General features: G+C 39.0%; 1 protein-coding gene across 2 annotated transcripts; it reads left to right on the top strand.

The window, feature by feature from the left end:
* The first annotated feature begins 216 nt into the window (after window positions 1-216).
* CAPRIN1 (cell cycle associated protein 1) lies at window positions 217-18,435 on the top strand. 2 transcript variants are annotated; one of them, XM_018081813.1, is made up of 16 exons: window positions 217-307; window positions 1,163-1,249; window positions 2,822-3,060; window positions 3,171-3,253; window positions 4,335-4,472; window positions 5,131-5,183; window positions 5,270-5,356; window positions 9,843-9,998; window positions 10,090-10,198; window positions 10,633-10,694; window positions 12,715-12,864; window positions 13,068-13,218; window positions 13,963-14,157; window positions 15,136-15,236; window positions 15,635-15,698; window positions 16,236-18,435. In XM_018081813.1, the coding sequence occupies exons 1-16, from the start codon at window positions 272-274 to the stop codon at window positions 16,298-16,300; spliced, it is 1,776 nt and encodes a 591-aa protein (XP_017937302.1). In that variant the 5' UTR covers window positions 217-271; the 3' UTR covers window positions 16,301-18,435. The 2 variants fall into 2 exon arrangements, with proteins under 2 accessions (XP_017937302.1, XP_017937303.1); XM_018081814.1 differs by lacking the exon at window positions 5,270-5,356.
* The last annotated feature ends 2,735 nt before the right edge of the window (window positions 18,436-21,170 follow it).

Here is a 21,170-nt window from a genome sequence, read left to right as displayed (position 1 = left end):
AGTCATGAAGACATACTGTGATAACCAAATAAAGGTTAAAATATTTATCCCTTAGGAAGTATTTACATTTTTTTAACCCAGAAGACAGTTTTTCTCGGTGGTCTTTTTACATGACAGTTTCATGCTTGTGTTAGGTATTACTCTGTTTACTGGAATATTACAGTACATAATTCTGTTGGCACAAGTAGAAAAAGGCAGTAACTGGATTTAGACTCTTCATAACAGCGTTTTTCTTGCTTTTCAGAGCAAACTCGATGATTACCAGGAACGAATGAACAAGGGAGAACGTCTGAATCAAGATCAACTGGTAAAAACAACAGCAAAAAAATACTATCCAGATTTCTGTTAAATTGTTCTGTGTTCTTGCACGGGAGGGAAGGGATGGATTTCACTTCCCCTGTGTAGTTTAGTTAGAGATGCAGCTCAGACCAATAATAAGCTCTGTCCGTGTGTCTGTCCCAGCTCTCAGTGCAGATGTGGAGCTCTAGATGAGCTCTGTGCTGCTTCTCTTCTTGTTGGGGCTGGTTCTTAAAGTAGGTTTTTGGAGAGCTCAGTTCAACAGCAGTTTTGCAGTTGTTGTAAATACGGAACAGATAAGAATTTAAATTCAGTTGTGTGATGCAAACATGCATATTGATACTTGAGATTACCAGATGCTCAGTAATCAAGTGTTTTCTTGATGATTTTTAACACTGAGAAAGTGAAGCAAAAAAAAGGTACTTGCAGCTATTGCAGCTGTTGACACTTGAAAGATTATGAGCTGCTTCCGTTGGTCCATGTGCTCTTTTCATCTGCCAGGGCTTCCTCACTTGGGCCCTTCTGTGCCAGCTGAAAACTGAAATATCTGTGTATTTTTATTGTGTAATGGCATCTTGTGAAGATAAAGGTTGCTGTTTGAGGAGCAGGGCAGAGAACTGACGTGTCATGTTGAGGAGGGATGCTCATGATTAAGTTTTAGGAGGGCAATATCTTGACTGCCAGACTTGAGAAAGCCCAGGAAAATCAAAATTTTACTTACCATAGTTGCAGTCCTATTCAGGGATGCTATGTCTCACTTAGCAACTAAAAATGTGGGGATTTATTTGTTAAAAGTCTGTGGGGTTTTTTTTCTATTTGTGATGATTTACATTTACTTGTGGTTTTCTCTGGATTTTTTTTTAAGGATGCAGTGTCAAAATACCAGGAAGTGACAAATAATCTGGAATTTGCTAAAGAACTGCAGAGGAGTTTCATGGCTCTGAGCCAAGATGTAAGTAAAGATCAAGCCGTACCATGTTTGTTTTCCAAACCTTTGGGCTTTAAACTCCTTTTCATTGGTGCAGTCAGTAGTCACCTCTGTTTACAGAGATTAATTGGTCATGGTTTCTTGTATGTTTGACTCTTATTCTGTATATTAGTTGGTGTCAGGTTTTCTGAAGACGATTTCTAAAAGATTTTCCTAATGCACTACATAAATGTATGGAAACAAGAATAATGACATAATTTTCTGACAGAAAAATAAGTGTTGAAAACAGTGGGATCACAGAACAGGCCTGTCATGCAATGTTATAGGTGGTCACTTGCTGCCAATTTTCTTAAAGAAAGGATTTCACAGGCCTGCTTCTGACTCTGCCAGGTGACTGAGGGCTTTCATTTCTTGACATGGTATAGTCTCAGCACTTGAAAGCATTGCATTTCCTTTTTTACAAGATTCTTCCTGTCTTGTTAGTTGCAAATAGTCTGAAACTACAGTCTGAGACAAGATTATTTTCATGAAGGATAAGTGAACTGAACACTAGTAAAACGAGTAATCTTTTGGGTTGGTGTTTCATCAAGGATGCAGAATAGGTGTGATCAAGAAATCAGTTCTAAAAAGTTATGGGAAGAGCAGCAACACTGGAAGAATTGGTTGTGCAGCGGGTGTTAGTGCAGCAGACTGGTCTAATGAGTGTATTTAGTTTGTGAACAGACTATGTGATAATTTGAAGGGCATCAGCATCCACATGTTACAAACAACTTTCTCCATTTGTTCTGACTGTAAATTTGTAGGACTCTAAGCCAAGCTGTTCCTTGGCTTTTCTTGCATCAGGGTTCCATCTATGTTTATGGAATGTTAGTAATGGAGAACTTGTCTTTTCTGGACAAGTTTGTCCTGAGGCATTTCCCTGGTCAGCTGACAGCAGTCAGTGAACCCAAATTGGTGCTCTGCTTTCAAACTTGGTTGCAGTTTTTCCTGATTATAGTTAGTTCTCATGCAGTTGATTTTAAAATATGTCTCTGATGTTAAAAAAGAAATTTAGATGTTTCAAAGAGAGAAAGTTACTGTCACAAGTTACATTCTTGGAAAGAGAAGATTTAAACAAAAAAGGAAACAAGCTGAATTTGGGATACTTAGATTAAGATTAGAGGAAACATCCTGTGGGTTCAGACTAGTGTTGCATTTAAGACCTGTGTTGTGACTGCAGGTTTAGAAGGTTCAGTGCAGAGCACAAGGCTGATGATTATCATCCACTCCCTTCCAGCATCTGTGAGAATGCCAGGGTAGATGCAGATTTGTTCCCTGTAGTGTCTGACTGGGGACCTCATGTCCAAGAATTCCTTTAAACCCTTTTTGAACTGGCTGATCCCATCTATCTCCCCAGCCTTTCATGGCAAAACATTCCATGAGTTCCCTCCTGTGGTACACGAAAAAACGAAGAATACTTTTGTTTCTCTGTTTTAAGCTGCTCTCCTGGTAGTTCCAATGAATCCCTCCTCCTATCATGGGATAGGTGAATATCTCTGTACCTTTTCTTAGCAATAAAAGCCATTGCCAATCTGTTTTTCCCTTGGGATCCCTCAGATCCAGAAGACAATAAAGAAGACAGCTCGCAGGGAGCAGCTGATGCGGGAGGAGGCTGAGCAGAAGCGTTTAAAGACTGTGCTGGAGCTGCAGTTCATTCTGGAGAAGCTGGGGGACGATGAAGTTCGCAGCGACTTGAAACAAGGCTCCAGTGGGGTCCCAGTGCTGACAGAGGAGGAGCTCACAATGCTGGATGAGTTCTACAAGCTGGTTTACCCTGAACGAGACATGAACGTGAGGTAGGGTTACAGCAAAGAGCGTTTCTTTCTAATTGTCAGTCACCTCATGTATTTACTGTAGTAATTGAAAGATTTAGTGAGAAATTAACTCTTACTAATTATTTTTTAAGGTTGAATGAGCAGTATGAGCAAGCATCTGTTCACCTGTGGGACTTACTGGAAGGGAAAGAAAAACCAGTTTGTGGAACGACCTGTAAGTGTAGCCTCAGTATGAAGAGAGACAGCACACTGAATTTGTGCTTGAATTACAATACACTTCTGATATAAGAGAACTTAGACATCTACTTGTCTTTGTGAGTTTTTAGAGTAACTGCTTTTCTTTCAGATCTTGACTGGACTAACAATAACTTCTGAAGTGTGGGCTTAGTGTGTAGTGTATTTTTTCATACTGACACAGCATTACTCAGTATTTAACCTGCTGTTTCAGCAGTATTCTGCTGCTGGTGGTGCTTAGTAGCAATTCTTTGTTTTCTGGAAACCTGTGTGAGAACAAGGAGCTTTGTCAATAACATCTAATACATAAACTTTAATGGCCTTCATTAGTGGGATGTTCTCTCTCCCTTGGCTCCTGCAGAAAGCATTCTGGTTTTGCCATATTTTCATTGATGAACTCTGCAGACCAGGGTATGATCATGCCAGTGGTCTGCTTTTTTGCAGAAATAAAAATCTCCACAGTAATCTCCAGTAATGCTGCCTTGCCAGTGTGGCTGATTTCTTTTGGGTTAAGATGCCCAACCACTCATCTAAGGCATTGAATGAAAGTGGTTTTGTTTTCAAAGGCTGATTTGAGCCACTTCACCACAGAGGAAGAACCTTCACAAAGGTGGTACCTGTGTAAATTTGTTTTGTAAGAAATTGTTTTACAGTAATGTTTTTTTAATGAGGAAATTACAAACAAGTCAGAGACAGTTGAAAGTTCAGTGAGTTTTGAAAACTTTCCAAACTGAAAACTAAGCAACCAGAGATGATTTTTTTAATAGCAGGAATAAAATAAAATAAAATAAAAAAAAAAACAACACTTCAAAGTGTTTCACAAATCTTCTGAGGAGTATTATGTGCTCTTAAGGTTAATCTTGCCCTTAAGAAAGTGGGTTATTTACTGATTTATTTAATGTAACCTAGTAAGAAGTCCTGTAACAATAGTGGTCATGCATTAGCTTGGGACAGCAACATCTCCCCAGCAAAAGGGTAGTAAAATTTCTGTGATCTTAGGGAAGGAAGGCAGAGATGATTAGGATTGGGTTAGTGTTAATCTTTCACTTGCACTTTCCTAGACAAAGCCCTGAAGGAGGTGGTTGAACGGATCCTTCAGACCAGTTACTTCGACAGCACCTACAACCACCAGAACGGGCTGTGTGAGGAGGAGGAGGCAGCACCTGCCCCTGCAGTAGAAGACACTGTGGCAGAGGCTGGTAAGAACATCAGGATGCCTGGGAGTGAGGTGTTTGTGTTGTACTGGCTTGTCTCTGGGTTCCTCACAATGATTACATTGCAAATTAAAGTTCTGCCTGCCTGAGGCTTTCCCATTTTTCGGTCATTCCCACCGGTTTAATCCTTTGTTACGAGGGAACAGTTTTGAAGTAAAGTCTCAAGCTTACACACTTAAACTTGGGAATATTGTATCCAATTTTAGGAAGAAATCATTACTTCTTTCCTTTTGGAATATGGAGAAAATAGAAGCTTGGGGTAGCTGAACATGACTCTCCCCAGCAGGAATTTAATGTGGGGTTTTTTCTTGCTAATTCAAAACTTGGAGGTTATTTTTTATTACTAGTTCTCTGTTATTGCCCCTGACATTTTCTCTTCATTCTTAGATACAAGAAGAGCATTTTTCATCTAATTTTGTATCTTCTTGATCTGTAACATATGTGGGTGGTGGGGTTTTTCTGTTTGTTTGTTTTTGTGGGATTGTGTTGTGGTTTGTTGGGGTTGGTTTTTTTTTGGTTTGGGTTTGGTTTTTTTTGGGGGGGGGGTGTCTTCTCTTTGGGTCTTTTGCTTGGTTTTCTTGTTTGATTTTCTCATACAAGGTGGGTTTTTCCCACATAAATTATGTATTTCTTTTTCTTACAGAACCTGATGCAGCAGAAGAATTTACTGAACCAACTGAAGTTGAATCAACTGAGGTATTATTCACTGGAAAGATTGTCATTTTGTATACCTTTAATGCCACTTACTTTTACTTTCATACCCTTTCTTATTTTTATTTTAGTATGTAAACAGACAATTCATGGCAGAGGCTCAGTTCAGCAGTAGTGAGAAGGAACAGGTAGATGAGTGGACAGTTGAAACGGTTGAGGTAAGATCTTGTGTACTGCAGGTAAAATTGCAATCCCTGTTTCTGCTGGCTCACAATTCATGAGAGGTTTTAGTATTGCATCCCTTCTCCCCCAATATATAAAAAAAATACATATATTTAAGTAGGCTTGGACTTACCACTCATTCTTTAATTACATATTTAGCTCAGGAGTAACTAAAATAAAAAGAAATAAAACTCATGCAGTCTGGCTAAGTTTACAGAGAACTTGCTTTTGTTCATTAGTGGCTTACTTGGGAAAACAGGACTTAAAAGTCTTGGGCATAAAAAAAAGACTTGAAATAGTTTTTTGAAGCCTTTTTTTTAGGAGAACTTAGCTGCTAATACAGAACTTCAAGTTTATCTGCCCAGCTGCTGACAGCATGGCATAGTTGTGCTTTCATTGAGCAGGTCCATGGAGAGGGAGCTGAAATTAGTAACTCAACTAATAACCTCCTTCAGGTTGCTTATGTGCATAATTTTATGTTAAAATATGCTTGTATGTCGTCTCTGTTTCCAAGAACTACAGTTCCTCAAGTATTTCACTTTTACTTCTTTGCAGTTGAGTGATTGTCACTTGTGTTTGTGGCACACTGGGTTTGGGATCCATTCCCAGTTCAGTGGTTTATGCTCTAGAATTTATGTTCTTCATGTGCTGGAAAGGACAAGTCCCATGGAGTCATTCAAATGTTTAATATGTTGGAATGTGATTTGTGTCCATCTGTTAGAAACAAGTATGAGCAGCACCTTTCAGGTGCTGGAAATTTCATTTTTTCATTCACTTTACCAGCAAAGTCCAGATTGTCAATTTTTTAGACTCTTCTTTGGTGTCTTCAGGCTGTTTTAAGTGTAGGAGTAGAGTAAATGTTCAGCATCTTGTGGTGAAAAAGAGAGCAGCCATTTTGATCCTGCCTGATTTTACATGGAGTTGGGCTGAAATTTGTATCTTAGGGTGTTCAGGACCACTGAAAGATTTAACTAAGGATGGGTGTGAGGTTTCTAGAACTAACCAGACAACTTTACCATGGATGTGAACTTTTGGTAGTTTATTGTCATAGTATTCCATTCCCTTACTTAAACCAAAAATATCACTGCTATTGAATGTGTTTTAAGAAGTCTTTTTAAAAAACTGAAGAAACCCTCCAAGCCACACATAAAAGTCATGCTCAATTGAAATATTCTTAAAAGGCCAGCATTTTAAAATTATTAATTGATTGGCTTCAATCTAACTTGAATTACACCCATAGTATATTTGTGTTTACACCAAGTGTCCAGAGTGGCTCAGTTCTCTGTAGTTCTTAATGCTATGGATGAAGACACAATTCAGGTTGTAAATTTGTATCTCAGATTTCAGAAACTCCTCATTTTTCATGCATCTTTACTAGTCTGCTAAGTCTGCAGTCTGAGCTTTGTTGTCATAGAACAATACAAAGAATATACACCGAGGTTGTCCTTTCTGTCCCAGTATCTTGGACATTGTAAGAAGGAATCATGTAAAAAATGGAGAGTTGAAGACTGTTTCTTTGTAATTAAGAACCTTATTTTCTCAGATGTAACATAAATGGGGAAATTGAGAATATCTCTCTTTGACATTGGTTTTACTGCCCTTACTGGCATCACAGTCCAATTTCTCATGGGAATTCAACTGACTTGTCCTTAGGGAAGCTCTTGGTGCACAATGTACAGAGCTTTTGTGCTCTTCAGCTCAAGATGGTTGTGGCATTAATAGAGTGATAGCTGGGAATTTTGGAAGCTGAAAGAGAACATTTGCTCAGAAAATCTCCATAGTTGTTCCTGAGGAGGAAGGATATCATAAACTCATCTCTTTTTCAGTAGATGGGATACAGTCACGATTTCTGTGGTATGTTTGTAGTTTGAGAAGTGATGGTGTCTCACAGGACATTTTTTGTATGGACCTTCTGAAGTTTTGAATTAAAGAATTTGCTTGTGAATTTTCCAAGTGTATTTGGATTATATGATGTTCTCATTTTGGTGAATATGTCCTTTACTGGTAATAGAATTTATGGGGTTTTGTGTTGTTGTTTGGTGGGCTTCTAATTGATTTTTTTTAAGTGCTTTCTTTGTAAAAAGGAATAACCTGAATCTGTTTGTATGCAAAATTCTCTGTCTTAAATTATGGAGTGTTGGTTGGATGGATTTTTTGTCAAATTGGAACCTGTTCTCAGACTGTCAGAATACGAGTTCATTCTGGTTGGTCTGTGGTCTCATTAAGCTTCTGGTTTTCCCTTTCCCCCTGTCAGTCTCCTGATTGTGTCTGGCAGCTCTTTCTGCTGCCAGTGTCAAGGGCAGGGTGTCAGAGGGGAGCCTACAGTTTGAGTCAAATATTATTCTACTGACAGGTTCAGCTCTCCTGAAATAAAGTTGTGCTGTGCTGCACTGTCCCCAGGATCAATGGACATGCATGGTCAGGAATAATTTGATTTTTGAGTAATGATCCTTTTATTTGAGTAATCTCTGTACCTTTTCATGCAGCACTGTTAGAAAGCTGTTAAATTTAGAACTGTCCTGTCCACTGGCAACTGAACACACTCATCTTGAAATTTATTTAGCAGTCTCATCCTACTATGATTGTACTAGGTCAGAGTACCTGGTAGTGCTGATAAGACTAAAGGAATAGGCCCTAACGATTCCTCTTGACATTAAAAGAGGAGTGATGAAAAAGATGATCTAGAATCTGAAGCACCATCTGAAGTTCGTACTGTACTATTGGTGAAAAAGGAAAATGATAACATTTTGTCCCTGTTGTGTGTTGTTGACGATTCCATCAGCTTGTATTTTTATCCTGAAGATACTGTTATGAATGACTTGGACTTCATAAGTTTAATGATAGTGCTTAAATAATCAAGAGTATTTTTGGTAATAATTTTGCAGGAGACAAGTAGCTGATGGTTTCAAGTTTCACCCAGTGATCTGGCTTGTGTTTTTTCTTTGACTTTCAAACTCTGTAATGTGCCAAAGGTCTCTATATGTGATCTGAATAACATTTTCAGATAATTTTTTATTTCTTTATTTGGAAACAGTTAAGATTGTGAAACTTGGGGACTGTGTGACAGACCAGAGCAGTTGTGCTTGGTACTTAGATGGGATTTATCAAATTGCTTCTCTGTGGATGCTAATAGCAGTGATTTGGATCTGAAGGGAATCTTGAAAAGGGACTATAGGTTGTGGTTAGTTTTTAGTTTTGTTGATATTTTCTGTTACAGATGGCTAGGGATTTGGTCAGGGATCAAGTCACTGGAGCTGAGGCAATTGCATGTGCAGACTGTCATATCTAAAAAAGGTTTGGAAGTGTGAGCAAGAAGTAGGAATACTGGAAGATGCTGTGTGTTTCTTTGAGAAATCTAAATAAAAAAAGTACAGGCTTTAGTGGCAATTTGAAGTTTAAAGTTCAGACCTGTGATAATAGGACTGGTTTGTCATGTGTCCCAACTGCTGTACAAAAGTCTGTCTCCTGCAGTTCTAATGAGAAATCAAGTATTTCACATAAATATTTTGAACTTTCAGGTGCATGTATCCTAATTTATATCCTGTGCAACTGTAAGTTTAAGGCATTCCTGTTTATCTGGAAGATTATTAATATTAGAAGCTCATGGGAATAGAGAAGTGATAGACAAGTTATTGACAATGGTGTTGTTAAAGGACATTTGTTGACATGAAAAGGGCACTTCTGTATTCTGGGAGCTGCTTCAAAGCTAAACTGGTTTAGGGACATCCAAGTGCTCCTTTGTGCAGCTCAGCTGTCCTTGTTGCTGTTTGTTTTCAAACTCTTTGATGATGGATGTTCTCAGCTGCTCATGTCCAGCTTTCCTGGTGGCTCTGCTGTCTCTGATAAGGTGGTATTTGTTGCACATTTGATGTGTTGCCATATTGGAATCTGTCTGGTAAATCTGAGCTTTCCTGCCCACTGTGAGTTGTGCTTCTGCTTCTGGGCTTCTGGTGTCCCCCCATGGTGCTGCCTTGCAATCTTTGTCATGCAGTGCTGCCTGCTGTTCCCTGAGACAGTAAATCAGTTTGCTAGGATAAAAGTGGCTATGAAAATTGACCATTTTGAAGTCTTAAAAAAGACCCAAAAATTCTGGCTCCACTTGCACTTACTAAAAATAATTGTTCCCCATTTGTGCATATTTCTGAAGCTTTTTTCCTCCCCACCTTTCTTTAAATTTCCAAATACTAATAAATTGCTGTCTCAAATCCTGCTATAAAAAATCCCCCTAGTATTGAACAAACGTTTTATTAATGGGGAAAAGAGTAGATGGAGAGAAAACAGAGCACTATAATCCTGTGACTGCTGAGATCAGTAGCTGCCACTGATACTGGCATGACTGTAGGATGTAGTACTTTTCTTCAACATCACTACAGTAATTCCATCCATAATGAGTTAGGCAATAGCCATAAATTCCAAGAACTACCAAGTCACTTTTGTGTTGACTGGAGCTGAAATTTGAGTTGGTTGCTTGTCTCTTGTTAGGTTGTAAATTCGCTGCAGCAACAGACACAAGCGACATCTCCTCCTGTTCCTGAACCTCACACACTCCCCACTGTGGCTCAGGCAGATCCTCTGGTGAGAAGACAGCGAGTACAGGACCTCATGGCCCAGATGCAGGGCCCCTACAACTTCATGCAGGTATTTCTCTGTTCTGAGTGCTCGTATTTTTAACAGACAGTAAATTGGATTTGATTTTTTTTTTAATTGCTTTTTAATTTCTTCCCTTCAGGACTCCATGCTGGAATTTGAGAACCAAACACTTGATCCTGCCATTGTATCTGCACAGCCCATGAACCCAGCACAGAGCTTGGACATGCCACAAATGGTTTGCCCTCCAGGTTTGTAATGGTAAATCCTAAACATAAATATTGGGGAAGCCTGCAAGTCATCTTTTAAAAATGCTTCAGTTACTGCTGCAGAGTAAAAGGATCACCACAAGTAATGGTACAATCCTGGTCAAGTGTGTTTTTCTCAGAAAGGTATACTAGTTTTAGTCTTCCAATTCTCACTTGCTTATAGGTTTTGCTTAGAAATGTGGAACATCTGAAACATTTTTTTTTGAATGAGCAAAGTACAATTTTGCTTTGGATTATTTTGGACAACTAAAAAAAAATGTTCTTTGCATGGAGTTGGTAATTTGAGTATAGCTTTGGCATGCTAAAGGCTTCATCATCTTATGATGATTGGCTTTCAGATAACTGAAGCAGATATGACAGTAATGCTGTTCTGTAAAAGGTTTGATTGTATAGTAAGTGAAGTTATTTTCTTTCAGTTCATGCTGAGTCAAGACTTGCCCAGCCTACTCAAGTTCCTGTGCAACCAGAAGCTACACAGGTAAAATGTTTAGTACACTTTATTTTGGATTTGAGCTTTATATTCAACCTGGTTACTGTTACAAAAGGATTTAATTCCTAACTGTATGAGAAACTCAAAGTTAAAGTTCTAATTTTGGGAAATTGGTTATCTCCATTATTTCTTCAGCATTGTTGCTAAGAAGTGTAACTGGGTAGATTCTGTGCTCTGCAGACATTGCAGATTCTCAGTAATGGAGTCTTACCTTTGCCTAGTAGTGTTCCCTTTGATGTTAAGTCGTGTAGTAATACTTGTAATTTAGCTAGAAGCAGGTAGTCCTTTATTTATTTGCAACAGAAAGGCCAAAACCAAAATAACTTAGTTAAAGGGCAGCCTGTGTCTGTTCAAGTGAGTGTCAGCAGGAATAGATTTAAAGGATTAACTGTTCTGATTTATTCACTTAGTCCGTTAAGGATTATTCCCAGTTGCTTTTTGGGCTGTGTTTTATACTGGAGTTGTATACTGAGTTGAATGGTATTTTCAGTTGAGCTTCAGGTAGGACCTCTTAAACTTGATTCTGTACTGTATAAACGGTCCCCTTCTTGTGAAGATGCTTCAGTTTCTTACTGAGTTGTCTAGTGATTAAAGAACTTCCTAATTTTGTGTTAAACCATGTGGCATCTCTGAGGAATGGGTGTGATCCCTGTAGGTGTTTGAAAGCCAAAGAAAAAATCTGGATAGCTTATGTATCTCAGAGTACTGGCAGTATAAATTGCCTGCTTTGTCCTATCCAGATAGAGCTGCAAGGTTTGTCACTCATTCATACAGGAACAGGAGTGAGGGTTTTTTTATGAGTTTCCTCTGTAAGTACCTCCTGAAGTGTTAGTGCTCTCCCCTTTTGTTGTTTTGTAGGCGTAGAATAATTTCTTTTGGCAGAGGGTTTTCTCTGCACTGACTTTTATTTTACTTTTAACTGATATCTGTGACTTAATCCAGTGGGATTTTTTTTTAAATTTATTTTCCTTGTCTCAACCAGTGCTGCCAGCGATTCTCTTGAGGATCTTACAAGCAGTAGCTAAACTTAGTCTTTCCTTCTGAACATTCCAACATGATGTGAACAGCCCCATCAGTTTTATCAGTTTCCTCTTGAAATCCCCATACCCTTAAATGCAAAGTCCTCTGCTTTGCTGGCTGGAGTTTTCACTGGACTCTTTAAAGGAGCAGAGGACTGAGCAGATTCAATCCATGGGAAACCAGCACTTATCCACTTCTGTATGAGCTCATATTAGAATGTTGGTCAAGATGAGGTGGTTAATTCTGCTGGTTAAACAGAACTCTACAGACTTGGACTAAAGAGTACCACCCGTGCTGGGGGTTGTCAGATACTTTCTATAAAACTGTGGGTGAGCATCAGCTGACTTTTGGGGACTTTGGGGTTTATTTTGTCAGGTTCCCTTGATTTCTTCTACAAGTGAGGGATATACAGCCTCCCAACACATGTATCAGCCTTATCACACAGCACAGCAACGGCCACAGAAAGAATCAATTGACCAGATTCAGGCAAGTCAGGTGTCAGAGGGGTGGGAAGGACTCTCCTGGCAGATATCAATATTAGTCTATGTTTCCTTGTAAAAAGTGGTAGTTTTAGTTGCCTATTAGTAGGGCTGCTCCAGTTCCCTTCAATTTCAGAATGTTGAGCCTGTCTGTGACCAGTAAGTCCTTCATAGTAAGGTTTAATTTGCAAGATTGTTTAGTTACATTCAGCGTGCCAGCATTAGTTTGTGAGTGTCGGTGTTGATGATGGCTTAGGAAATGTGAATTGATTTTTACGTTGACCAGCAGTTAGCCCAGGAAATACATTTCCTTTCTTAAGTTTTTCTAGTTGTGTTTCAAGTCAACTAGGGAGAAGGCTGCAAGGTTTTTCCTCTCTTATTGTGCTGTTGCAAATGATGCTGTTGAGCTGAAATAGAAAATAGTCATTTGTAGAGCTGAAGCTCAGGCATTGCCACTTTTTTTTGGTATCTCAAAAGCTGCTAAAATGTTGTTTTCTTTTCATTCTTAGGCTTCAATGTCACTGAATGCAGACCAGACCCCATCCTCATCATCACTTCCCACTGCATCCCAGCCCCAGGTGTTCCAGGCTGGATCCAGCAAGCCTTTGCATAGCAGCGGAATCAATGTCAATGCAGCTCCATTCCAATCCATGCAAACAGTAAGTAAATAATAATTAATAAAAAGATAAAATAATGTAAACTAAATCAAATAATTCTTCTTTTGGTGGTCATTCATTTTGTTGGAATCAGTCATGTAGCTGCATAGAATAGTCTGGTTATTCACATCTCTTAGACTTTGATACTTTATGTGAAAAGTTGTAAAGATTAATTGGACCAGAGAACCATTTTTCTGCCTTTACAGGTATTCAACATGAATGCACCTGTTCCTCCTGTTAATGAGCCAGAAACCCTTAAGCAGCAAAATCAGTACCAGGCCAGTTACAACCAGAGTTTCTCCAGTCAACCTCACCAAGTAGAACAATCAGATCTTCAGCAAGAACAACTCCAGACAGGTAAACTTCTTTTAGCAAAAACTAGGATGGCAACAGCCTCAATGTAGAGCAGGTGCTCAGGCTGTGAAGGCCTAGAGGATGGAGCGAAGCATGTCACATGTTCTCAAATGTTCCTAGTCTTGCAAAGCTTTCCCCTGACAATACCAAGTTTTGTTACTCTGTCTCAGCTTGAATATCCAACAGTGTGAAATTCAGTATATCTTACTTCCAGCTGTTAAAAGAATTTTGCCATTTGATTGGGTTTTCTCTGGGTTTAAAAAAAGCATGAACATGATTATTCTAAAGTGGAAGCAGTAGAGCAGAGTACAAGGTTGGAAGATCCTTAAACTTGCTTTTAAAAAAACTATGCTATTTGAGGTGGCATTTTATACAGGAGATAGAATAGTAAGGCAGAAGTGAGAGCAAATGTGGGCTGCTTCTCACAGATGATGTAAGGTTTTCAAAGGGCCAGAACCTTCTGGTGAAATCAGTGAGACAGGGTTTGAATTCAGCAGGCAAAATGCTTTCCAGGGTAGCAGCTTGAAAAAATCAAGTCTATATCCAGAGTCCACTGAGATGAAAGTTGCAGATGCAGAGACAGACAGAGTTAACAAGGGTGAAGTGGTAACAATACTGGGTATTGAGTAAAGAAGATCCAGATCCTTTTCCTCTCTAACTGAATATTGAGTGTGAAGGGAGTATATGTGGGAACATAAAGAAATACAGACTTAATACTACTTTTTTTTCCCTCCCATTGCACTGCAGTGGTTGGTACTTACCATGGATCCCCAGACCAGACTCACCAGGTGGCAGGCAACCACCAGCAACCTCCCCAGCAGAACACTGGGTTTCCCAGGAACAGCCAGCCTTACTACAATAGCCGAGGGGTGTCCCGTGGGGGATCTCGTGGGGCCCGGGGGCTCATGAACGGTTACAGGGGACCGGCCAACGGATTCAGAGGTGAGCAGCTGCACAAGCACTCTCTGAATGTGCACCTCTGTAGCAAATGTTAAGCTGACCTGCTGTTGTTAGACTGTAATAGTATCTCTATGTGATATTGAAATGTGTAGCAATAAAACCGCTTGCTTTAGTTAAGCAACTTAAATTTTAGATGTGTGTTTGGATATCCTACGAGGATATTGGGATGTATTAGGTATTTACTGCAAGTATAAGCAAATAACAGAAATAACCAACAGAATTTCAAGTGAGGAATTTAAATGCTAGTTGATGGTTCAAAAATGTTTTTATTTCCATTTGTAGTAGAAGTAGTGTATTTTAGAATTCTGCTTTGACCACAGTCAGAAGAGACTGGGTAATGTAGAAGTGTAAGAACAAAAGAGTGTCAAAGTCACTACTCTGAGGGAATCGACAGGAGTGGAGGAATGATGCTGTAGTTGAGTAAATTAGAGGATTTTCATGGTTCCTGTAGATGATTATATGTGGCTGTCATTGTTAGAATGGGAGGGAGAGATGGTTTCCTTGTCAGGTGTTCTGGGATTAGATTAATGGACACAGGTACTATCTGCCATGTTCTTTTCCTCTCCTGTGGCTGGGGAATAGAGAAGAAACCTGTATAATAAAAATACAACTGATTGTAGTATGAGTGCAGCGGTCACAGCTGTTAGATACAGATCCTAGTATCATGGTTAGTTCTGGATTGAATATTCTGTAAATCAAACCTCAGATTACCAGAGAAATGCACTGAATTGCTTTTTCCTCCCAGTTCTTACTAGATCTTTGTTCTTGTTTCTTGTAATAGTATTAACCCTGACGTTGCAAACATTTGCTTGACGTGCAGGTAAACAGCCCTTGCTAAAGGGGTGGGGGTTTTTGCTCAGGTTTAGTTAAAATCCCGCTACTGCTTTTCTTTATACAGTAGCAGAAAGTCGAGTAGTAAGTTCCCATTTTCAAGTGAAAGACTTGTGCCCTGTTCCTTAGGGGGATACGATGGATACCGTCCTTCCTTTTCCAACACTCCAAACAGTGGTTATACGCAGCCCCAGTTCAATGCTCCTCGGGATTACTCAAATTACCAGCGGGTAAGAGACCACAGTGTGGGGGAAAAAACAAAAGCACTCAAATCTATTAGTGAAAACTCTGCCAAGGACTTCTTTTATTGGTAATGAACACGAACTGCCTCAGTGTAGTTTGAAAAATTTAAACACTAAATACATCTATTTACATTTCTTATTTATACTGAGCAACACATCCTGTAACTGGAGAGAGCATTTGTCATTGCACATTTTATTACAGCTGCTAGGCACTAGTAGAAGTAAGAACTAATTCTTCTAAGATTAATGCAGACTGATAAAATGCTGCATGTTGAAGTCACAGATGTTTTGTCAGTGTATGCTGCTTTAAAAGCTCCTTATTTTATTTGCAATTAATAACAGTGCCCATGTTTTATGTCATAACTTTTTTAATTTCTTTGCCTCAGGATGGATATCAACAGAATTTCAAACGTGGCTCTGGACAAAGTGGACCTCGGGGAGCTCCTAGAGGTAATTTCCTGAGTAGTGAATAATTGATTTGGGCTGAATGGAAGTTTTTGATCCAACTCCAGAGTTCTGGATTTAGAAACCAACCTCACCCCTTACTCAGCAGTTCACAACTGAAGTTTACTTTCTCTGACCTCAGAGCTGACTCTGCTTTTGAGCAGGGTCTTGGAGAACCTCTTGAGGACCCTGCTGACTTGAATTGTACTGGGATCCTTTGAACTTGTGGTGGAAGTTGTGTTGGCTGTTGAATGAGGAATTCCTGGAAAAGAGGCTAAAACAGCAATTGCTGTTGACACTTTAAATGTAGCAGAACTAGTTACCTGCTTTTTATTAATGAAAGCCTTAGGAAACAAAACAGAAAAACCCACAGACATAATGAGGCTGTAGTTGAACTTTAAATTTTATTTTGATTACTATTGCCATATATTTTAGGAAGCCCAATTGTAATGAATTTTAGGAAGCCCAGTTTACATCAGAACATTTAGGAATATTTTTAAATGCTCAGACTTCATAGTTCAACTCCCTTTTTGTGTTTCCCAGGTCGTGGAGGACCCCCAAGACCAAACAGAGGGATGCCTCAGATGAACGCTCAGCAAGTGAATTAAACACGTTCACAGGATCACATTCAACGCCAAAAACACGCTGGCCAGTGTACAATACATGTTACCAGAAGAGTTATTATCTATTTGTTCTCCCTTACAGGAAGTTTGTTGTAAAGGGACTATTTTCATTACCCATAATGACAGGACTACAGTTGCCAGCTTTATATTACCTGGATATTGAAAGGAACGAAACAATGTTTACTCTGCATGTTCTGTCCTAAGCATCATCTTGAGCCTTGCACATGAGATTCAGATTCCTCACCCTTGCTAAGAGTAAAGCAAAAAAAAAAAGGCAATTTCCAGGGTGATCCAATCTCCATGGTTAACTGAAGTGGCAGGAAAAAAGTAAAGACTCACTTCTGACATTTAAAAGCGATTTAACAAATTGGGATAAAATCTGTAAATTCATAAATATTTACTGTGGTGGCAGTTGACAAAACTTAATGTGCCCATGAAAGGATGGAAAAGGTGAAGTGTGGCTTGGTAGAGCAACTGCATTTCAGCTTTTTCTTATTAAATTGAAGCACTGAACAGTTAAAGATGTGTAGTGATGCAATTGCCCTCAATAGACAGATGGGCTTAGAGCCAGTTTTTGACAAAGAAACACCCTTAGCTGCAGCCTCCTCCTCACCAGGGCCCTGAATCCTGTGGCTAAGGATTTAAGAACGCTTGCATAACTGCTAATGTAACTGTGTAACTTTTTTTTTTAGGAGAAAAGGAAAAAAAACCCAAAAACAAAGCTTTGATTTGGCACTTCAACAAAATTTTGCAACAAATGTGAGATATAATCTGGATGGCCACTGTATATTTGATGTGAAGTATTTAGGTATCTCTCTGAAACACTTCTAAGTTCCTTTGATAGCAATGACTTTTGTAAGGATTGGTATTCTCTATCATTCCTTATGACTTGCACATTGTCTGTCACTAATACTTGACCTTGCTGTATTATCACCTAAATAACTGATGCCGGTACTGATGGAAATCTCTAATGGATAATCATAACACTTTTGGTCACATGTCCTTTTGTCTTTCCTGCAGCCTTGAAGGTTTGAAGAAATCTCAAATGCCCGCTGCTGCTGCTGCCCTTTTAATTGCTCTCTTTTGAAAAGCACCAGTATGTGTTTGAGTTGATTTCCCCTTTGAAGGGAAATGACAGCCAGCAGTTACAGTTCTAATGGTATAAGCAAGACAAATAAAACATGTTTATAAAAATTGTATCCTGGAACACTGGTTTTCAACGACTGAAACAGATTCCATGTGATGGGGTGACATTTCATAAGGTTTTTTATTTGTTTGGGTTTTTTTCTCCCTAATAATCTCTTTTCCTGACTAGATGTAAACCCTCCTCCTGTTTTCCTGGTTTTACTCTACTAGCTGTGACTTCTGGGAAACCTTTATTTTTGTGGACTTTTCCTTTTCGTCAAGGCAGCGATGTATAAAAGCAATGGCATAAGCCTGGGAGCTGGAAAATAACAAGTCTTACTCAAGTTTTACTGCATCCTTGTGGTATAATCCTTGGAAAAATCACTTGTGCCTGCCTTCTGCGCACATGCACTCTCTCTGCAGTGGGGAGAATATTTTGATGCTGCCTCCATAGAGGTGTTGGTAGTTCTGTTGCATTCTGTAGCACATGCGAGAAGAAAAGTGCTATATACTCTATGTTAAATATTGCTCATCAAATAATTCCTGCCTGTTGAAAGGTGAAATTAAGGAACAGCTGCGTGTTGTTTAACTGTTCTATACAAAACTCAAGGTTGTTTTCACTCAGAACTTTCAGAACTTGCAGTCAGATGTTTTGACTTCGTGGTGGAACAACCTGGAACTCCGTACAAATAGGTGGTGATCTCACTTTTCCATGTCCTATGTGAAGAGCACAAATGAAAAATGGTTTTGCAGCGGGAAGTGATAAGTTTGTGAAGACAATATTCCACACCAGGCATCCTGAAACGGTGCTGATGTCTGGGAGCAGCAGTTTGAGTCAAGGCCTAAAAACATTCCGTACCAGTATCACAATCCAAAAACTGCAGCCGGGGAGAAGTTGCTGTTCTGTGTCTTTTTTAGGAGGTTATTACTGAGATAATAGACCCAACTGTTTTTTAACTGGAAACAAATAAAAAGACAAACCTTTTAATGTCGAACTGATGTAGGAAAACAGTGAATTCCTTTAATTATTTTTTTCTTGTTTGTGCATCAGCTTCCTGTTTAAATGGTTGGTAGAACACAAGATGTTCAGCTTTTCCCATTGCACACCAAATGCTCCTTAAGTAACTGATTGTAGTTGGGCAGTAAACATGCAGCATATTGAATTAAAGATTCCTGAATGGATCAGAACATTCCACTGAAAGTTTTGGGGGTTGGTTTGGGGTTTCTTTCCAACTTAAAATAAAACATCGGGTAGATAAGGGGCCTCCTGACAAGTTTGTAAACGTTTTCTGGTGTGAGAACAGCCTTTAGAGCAGCTGCTCTGCTGTTTTCTGGGAGAGGGAGAGGAGGAACAAGTCCATGAGAGGTGTTTAAGCTGGGAATTTGCACTTACTCCTTTAATCTCATCTAATAAACTGTAGCGAAAGCTCTTCTGGGGTCACCCTGTGGCACATGGGTCCACTCACTGTTTTTCTGGCCTGTTCAGGGGAGCTCCAGATTATCCTTACTCTGTAGCTTGGCTCTGGGTCTGAGTCCCATCCTGATCGTGAGCATTCCTAGGTATGTTTCCTTTAAAAAAGGTCATATCTTGAACCAAGACTGTTACAAGAAGTTAATCGTGAGGCAAAGTGGTGGGATTTCAAGGCTGCTTCTATTGCAGAGCCCAGGATGAGGTGTTTATCCTGTGGGGAAACATCCTGTGTTGGAGAGAGTGAGGATAACACAGTGCTGTGTCTGAGCCTGCAGGTACACACAGCAGTTGCACCTTTTTGGTGGTTTTACCTGATTCTTCCAAGAAGTGTTTTTGGGAGAATTGGAGCCTAGTTCTGGCTGCCTTCTTGCATATACAGCTACCCTGAGAATTTTATTTTGGCAGGGCCTTTGTTATCTGGGCTGTGATAACGTGCAGTGGGGTGTGTTTGAGAACAAACCTCTGCCTTCAGCCTCTTGCTGCTTCTTGGCTGTAATTCAAGGTTTCTTGAGCAAATTGTATTAATCACTCAATTACTTCAGATGTTTATACCTATTGTTACTGTGTTTGGGGAACTCGGATTCTTCCTGGACATCCTAAAACTTAAAAACTTAGAAATCAGAGCTGTTGTCTCATACTTGAGGCCAGTGTCCTGAATTTTACTTCTGTTGTTCCTGCGTATATTAAGAACACTGTACAACTTTGGGATTTTGCTGTGGAGCATTCTAAACTTCACTTAACTCCTATTTTCTTTTCAAGATACTGCCTTTTGCATCTCAGCAATCAGAGTAGTTGGAAGAGGATTGTTGGCTTCTTGTTTTAACCAATAAATGCGTTCTGCTGGGATTTGAAACTCTCAGAGAACTTAATGTGTCTTCTCAGAATGTCCTGACCTTATTTTTGAGGCAGATTGATTGTGTTACAGGTCTTTGGAGAATGGATCGAGCTTCCTTCTTTCCCCAAATGGCATTTGAGTGACTACTTTGGAGAGAAGTTACTGAAGAGGTTTTAACTGTAGATAAATACTGAAAAGATGACAAATGATACTGAAAAGTGGTTGAACTTCATATTATTAAAAAAAAATCTGTGGATATAATGGTGGACTCAAGAACTCATTAACCAGCCCAGGTAATGAGGCTGCTGGATCCATCTTGGATAAAAACACATTATGTCTCTTGCTTATGTGAAACTTCTTGGTTAAAGTGTTTGCAAAGATGGAAATGGATGCTTGAAGACACAAATTTGTAGCTGGAGCTGAGGTTTGTCACTGTGAATTAGACTTTTAATTTCTAAAACGTGTTTCAGTGATATTCCATCTGCTTTCCATGTGGATGGGACAGGAAAAGTTTTCAATCTTTGAAAACTCAATTCTTGAATATAATGCTATTAAAATTATTTGTGGCTCTCTGGGTTTAGCCTTAATGGAGGGAAGGAAATCTGTTTTCCAAAATCCACATCCTAAAGCCACTCTGAGCAGCACATAAGAGAACTGTATTAGGAAAACTTCAGCCTAACTTCACATTTGGTTCTGAATTAAATTTATTGTTTGCTCTTGCTGCAGTTATTAATTTTAAAAGCCACGCTCTGTTTCCCCTCACTTTTTAATGTCTATAAAACAATGACATGGGTGTAACTGGCTCAGTTCTCATTTCTATAAAAAGTGTTCAAATAGTGAATCAAAGTACACCTGGAATTTTGGTCTCAAGCTAAATTTTAGTCATTATCCATTAGACTTTTATTATGAAAAAGTATTTTTTTTTTAAGCTCTCCAGTTTTAGAATAAATTTTAGCAATGCTTCTACCATATAAAATAAGTGTTCAGAGTTTTAGTTTAAATTTTCTGATGGCCTTAAACATACCTGTATATATGTCTTTGCAGTTCTTAAACTCAACGTTGGAAACCAATTGGTCCATGGCTTATGTAAACACTTGAAAAATAAATCTATTTAAATGTTTTATGTCCTTTCAAGCAAATATTTCGTACCTGTACGTTCAGGAATTGTCTTGCTACACTTCATTGGTGATTTTGTCTCAGTGACAGGGTCTGTCTGGGTTCACCTAAAAAAAAAAACCTATTCTAAGCCTTTATTATGATTAATTCAGTAGTTTTATCATATTTTTGTTATATTTTAAAACAAATATCCCCAAAATACACCCAGTGGTATTAAACAAAATTTTCCTATGATGTTACCTGGTTTTAAATGCTTCATTGTTCAAATGTTCGAGTTAAAAACCAAATTTTGGCAGTATTAAAAGCTA

This window comes from Manacus vitellinus, unplaced genomic scaffold (assembly GCF_001715985.3).
Source record: "Manacus vitellinus isolate BGI_N305 unplaced genomic scaffold, ASM171598v3 scaffold_57_pilon, whole genome shotgun sequence".
Classification (NCBI taxonomy): domain Eukaryota; kingdom Metazoa; phylum Chordata; class Aves; order Passeriformes; family Pipridae; genus Manacus; species Manacus vitellinus.
This window is presented reverse-complemented; position numbering and strand designations above follow the sequence as displayed.